We start from the raw sequence: 4,838 nt of genomic DNA on the forward strand, positions 1-4,838 counted from the left end.
AAAAAAAAAAAAAAAAAAAGAAGATGCATATTAGTACTGCCGAGGGAAATTGCTACTGCTGTAGTCTAGACCCACAGTGGCAGGACATGCAATGCCTGGCTTAGACACATGATCACAATGTGAAGAAAGCTCAGGGGCCTCATAGTGTTCATGTTGCCTTGAGGAGGTGGGGAGAAAGCAGGCTCCAGCCTCCACATTGCAGTGGCCCCTGCTGACAAGCCACTGACAGCCCAGGCCTAGCCCCTCCCAGGCCACTCTGGCTTCCTCAATGCCCCATCCTCCTGACAGGTGCCACAGACCTTCTGCAGAGCCACAGAGCTCTGAGGACTACCATCCACCCTGCACAGCTACCTGGCCCCACAGCTCTCTCTATAGGGACTCTGGTGCAGGCCCTGCCACCCTCTTGTCCAGGTAGCAATCAGTGAGCTCTGCAGGAACAGCACTGAGAGTGGCCCCACCTGCACCCAGGACTGGGGCATCCAGGCTGGCGAGGCATGGGGGAGCTCAGGGTCCTCACCTGCTGTCCCTGAGCAGGGCTGTCTTAGGAACCCCTGTTCACCTCCAGCCATTCCCAGGCACTCTGATCTTCTCCTAAGCAAGAGGGGTCACTTCACACACCTCACTCGCCTATGTGAGGTGCTCAGTGGGGCTGTGATGAGGAGTCTGTCCTGGTTACATGCACACTGGTGGGACTTGGGCCACCCTGGCCACAGGGACACTGGGGCCAGCTGCGCCTTCCTCCTTGGAGCTGGGACTGCTCAGAGAGTAGATCCCCATACTGCCTAGAGACCATGTGCCCCAGAAGCAGCAAAGGCCCTGTCACCACCTCCCTGTCACCACTCACCCAGCAAATGTTGTTGCTGGGGACAGAACCAAATAAGAACATCCAGAACTGATGTCACAGGGCTAGATGGGGCCTGGGGAGGCTCCTTGGCAGGGATATGTGGGTGAGAGGTCTTAGGTCTCAGAAAGAGGTCACCTTCCCACACGACTAGAGGGTGCAGGTGGTGCTGTAGGGGTAGGCCGGGCTCTGCTCTGCTCTGCCCCTCACTCTACATAGCAGCATACACCCAGAGTCAGGTCTGAAGCAGCTTCAGCCTACAAATCATAATTCTGTGCCTTGGTTTCCCCACATGTAAATCAGGGACTATGGGCAGACCCATCCAGGGCGAGCAAAGTGGAGGCTCCCCAGGGGAGAGCTATGGGCCCTGCATCCCTCCTGAGACCCCTGACTGGGTAGGGAATGCCACTGGCAAGTCACATGGGCTGAGATGGGGGCACCTTATCTCTGTGTGCCAGCCAGTCCCCATGGGCATGCAAGGGTGGACATGAGAGGGCACAAAAGCGTGTGGATAAGGTGCGTGCATGTATGTATGAGTACATCCATGAGACAGGCCCTTGGTGGGAGAGCTATGCAGAGGCCCCATTTCTGTCACTTGGGAGGTGATGGCCCTCCTGAGGACTCCAGTCCCCAGGGTCCCATCTCTGAGCTTATCCTGAATGGGGTGCAAAGTCTGGTCCCTGAGTCTGTCATGGGCCTCCAGCCCAGGGCTGCAGTCTCCATGGCATCCCTGAACCCAAGCAGTGCACACAGGACCAGGACAGGGCACCCAAAGGGTCACGGGCCTAATGGGCAGAGCTGGGACATGCTGGGCATGGCCCCTGCACAGCCCTCTTGAGGGAAGACTCTTGGAGGAAACAGGGAGTAAGGGACAGCCAGAGCATTGAAGAGAAACCCTCATCCTCAGGTCTCAATAAAGCCAAAGGTGAACGCCCAGCCCCAGATGGCAGAGAGAAGCTGGGGGCCTGGCAGAGGCACTGTTTGGGATTCTACCCTGACTGGGGGAAGTTCAAGGGTCTCACCGGTTGCCTGGCCCTTCCCTCATGGTGGCTGCTTCTCCCTCTCCACCTCTCAGATGTCCCAAACAGGTCCCTCAGCTTCTCCCCAGCCCGGCTCACAGTGTCCGAGGGGGCCAGCGCCACCTTCACCTGCAGCTTGGCCAGTATGTCAGAAGACTTCGTGCTGAACTGGTACCGCATGAGCCCCAGCAACCAGACCTACAAGCTGGCTGCCTTCCCCAGGGACCACAGACAGGACCCCCGCTTCCAAGTCACAAAGCTGCCCAATGGGCACGACTTCAGCATGAGCATCGTGGCCACACAGCGCAATGACAGTGGCATCTACCTCTGTGGGGCCATCTCTCTGCCCCCTACAGCGCAGATCACAGAGAGCCCCCCTGCAGAGCTCACGGTGACAGGTGGGGTCACAAAGAATGGGGCAGGGGTAAGCCAGGCAGGACAGAGTGAGTGCCTCTCCTGTACCAGAATACGAGTCCCCAGGGGCATAAAAGGAGGGTCCTACCCGGCTCCTAGTCAGGGCTCTGTCTATCACTTGAGACCATATTAACTGATCCCCTGACTCAGAGAGGTCAGGGCCTATCAGGACCAGGTCCTGCTGGGAAGCAATTCTGAGATGCAGAAAGGCAATAGCTGGTCACTGCACAGGTGGGGCCCAACAAAACTGCTCAAGCCATGGACAGAGCATGGCAGGTAACCCCAAGGGAAGGGGAGCACACTGAGGTGCCCCTGAGAACACTGCGTCTAACCCTGGTCCTTTGTACCCTTCCAGAGAAAGATGTGGAATCTCCCACATCACACCCCAGCCCCTCACCCAGACCAGGAGGCCAGTTCCAAAACCTGGTGGTGGTTGTCACAAGTGTCCTGGTGGGTGTCCCAGTGCTGCTGCTACTGGCATGGGTTTTGACCACCATCCGCCCTATGGCCACTCAAGGTAATGCCTGTCAGATCCTTGCCCAGCCCTGCTGCTGTCCTTCAGAGAAGGGTTCAGGCCCTCTCACGGCAAGGACCCTTCCCAGGGAAGAGTTTGGCTGGGGTCTCCCAGCATCTCTGGGGTCCTGCAGTCAGGCTCCAGCCTTGTCCCCTTTTCCAATTGCTTTCAGGAGGGCTCTGAGGCCTGGGGTAGGGAAAAGGGAAGAGCCTCTACACCACCCAGGGAGAGAAAAACCTTAGGCCTCAGGACCTGAGAAAGTGAAGTGAACAGGGATGAGAGGGTGGTGAGCCCCAAGGCTAGGGTGGGTGGTGAGTGATACCCCCACCACATGACCTCCCCAGCCCACACCCTGTACCTCCATGAGACCTGTGAAGCTGACCTCCAGTTGCTTCCACAGCCCACCTGGAGCCTGGGTCTCCTTGTCCCTGAGCATTGGGAGGTGTGTGGCCAGGCCCTTTGGACCTCATTTCCTCAGCAACCTCTGTTTCCCCCTACACATGTGTGTAGGGCACGTGGTCCACTGTGGAGACCTACAGTGTTTCTTGGGGCCTCACCTGGGTAGGCCCCTGCAGTGGACGCCTTGCTCTGCAATTCATGCTCCAAACTGGGGCCTCCTCATCACTGGAATGGTGGTGAGTCAGGCCAGAATGTATGGTGCCCTCTTGAACTCACAGGGCACCCCTCAAGACCCAAAGCACCCCCACTGACAAAGCCCTCTTGAGCTAGCATCCCACTAAGAACACTGACCTGGGGGGATGGCTCAGTATCTGATTCCAACTCTGGGTGTGTTTCTCCGCAGGGGCCGGAGGAGGAGCCCGAAGTGCCGACCAAACCCTGGTGAGCCTTGGGCCCTGTACTGTGAGATTTGTCCCCGTCCCCCTTCAGGGGATGCCAGGTGCATGACCTGCAGAGCTGCAACTTGGAGACCGTAAACTCAAATTTCCAACCAGGACTTTGCCTCCTGGGTCCCCAGGCAGCATGACCTAAATCCTCAAAGCTGTGTCCTGGTACCTGGCCTGCCTGTGCCTCTGGGCATGTGGCCAGTGGTATGGGCACTCCTGTAAGGCCATGTACAGGTTCAGTTGTTGCTTTCCTATGCTGGCAAGAGGGGAGACAGAAAAGTCAAGCACGCCAGGGGCATTTCAGAGGGGGAAACTGAGGCAAGGAGGAAGAAGGGCAGTGAGGGAACAGCCCTGGCCTGAGGCCCAGTGCCTGGGCACACCTGCTCTAAGAGAGAGGTCCCAGGCTCAGAGGCCAGTGTCCAAGGTGGTAGCTCAGTCTGGCAGATGACACAGGCTCCTTCCCCAGTGGGCACAGGGGACTGACTCCTCCCTTCCTCTCACTCTGAAGAAGGAGGACCCCTCAGCCATGCCTGCGTTCACCGTGGACTACGGGGAGCTGGACTTCCCAAATAGAGAGAAGACCCCAGAGCCCCCTGCTCCCTTGGTCTCTGAGCAGACAGAATATGCCACCATCGTCTTCCCCAATGGGCTAGGCATCTCGTCCCCAGGCCACAGGGGCTCAGCTGACAGCCTTCAGGATCCCTGGCCTCTGAGGCTCGAGGATGGACACTGCTCTTGGCCCCTCTGACCAGCTTCCTCGGCTGCCAGTATCCTTCAGACCCTCTGCTAAGAGCCCAGGGTAGGCACCTTCCCTGGAGCAGGGTGTGAGGGTTCAGCGTGCCCAGGGCTTGAGCTACCGGGAGACAACCCAGACCTGAGCCACCATCACCACAGGACTCTGCATTAATGCCACTGTGAGCCTGGACAGCAGAGTCACTGTCCCTTACAGTGAAGGCTGGAGGCGGCCACCACTTCAGGCTTTATTGGGACAGAGCTGAAGCCTGGGTCTCTGGAACCAGAGCTGGTGTGCAGGGTGGGTTCACAGTGCCCTGGCCCCCACCATCCCCTAAGACCTGGAGATTGGTTTGGAACGTCCCAATGAGGCACCTCAGAACGAGGAAGGTCCAGGGACACACTGGACACTGGGCCTGAAGCCACCTCAAGGGGCAGGAAGTGTATGGGCTAAAGGTTCTCCAGGGTCCACG

General features: G+C 58.2%; 1 protein-coding gene across 1 annotated transcript in view; it reads left to right on the forward strand.

The window, feature by feature from the left end:
• Positions 1-4,560, forward strand: part of PDCD1 (programmed cell death 1) — a 9,925-nt gene extending 5,365 nt beyond the window's left edge. The window contains exons 2-6 of the mRNA XM_023509107.1: positions 1,917-2,258; positions 2,630-2,791; positions 3,364-3,423; positions 3,591-3,628; positions 4,142-4,560. Of these exons, the coding sequence (XP_023364875.1) occupies positions 1,917-2,258; positions 2,630-2,791; positions 3,364-3,423; positions 3,591-3,628; positions 4,142-4,381 (842 nt within the window). The 3' untranslated portion in view covers positions 4,382-4,560. The remainder of the gene's footprint in view (positions 1-1,916; positions 2,259-2,629; positions 2,792-3,363; positions 3,424-3,590; positions 3,629-4,141) is intronic.
• Positions 4,561-4,838: the final 278 nt, after the last annotated feature.

Source organism: Otolemur garnettii, unplaced genomic scaffold, assembly GCF_000181295.1.
Source record: "Otolemur garnettii isolate 467f Iridium unplaced genomic scaffold, OtoGar3 scaffold00364, whole genome shotgun sequence".
In the NCBI taxonomy this organism is placed as follows: Eukaryota; Metazoa; Chordata; class Mammalia; order Primates; family Galagidae; genus Otolemur; species Otolemur garnettii.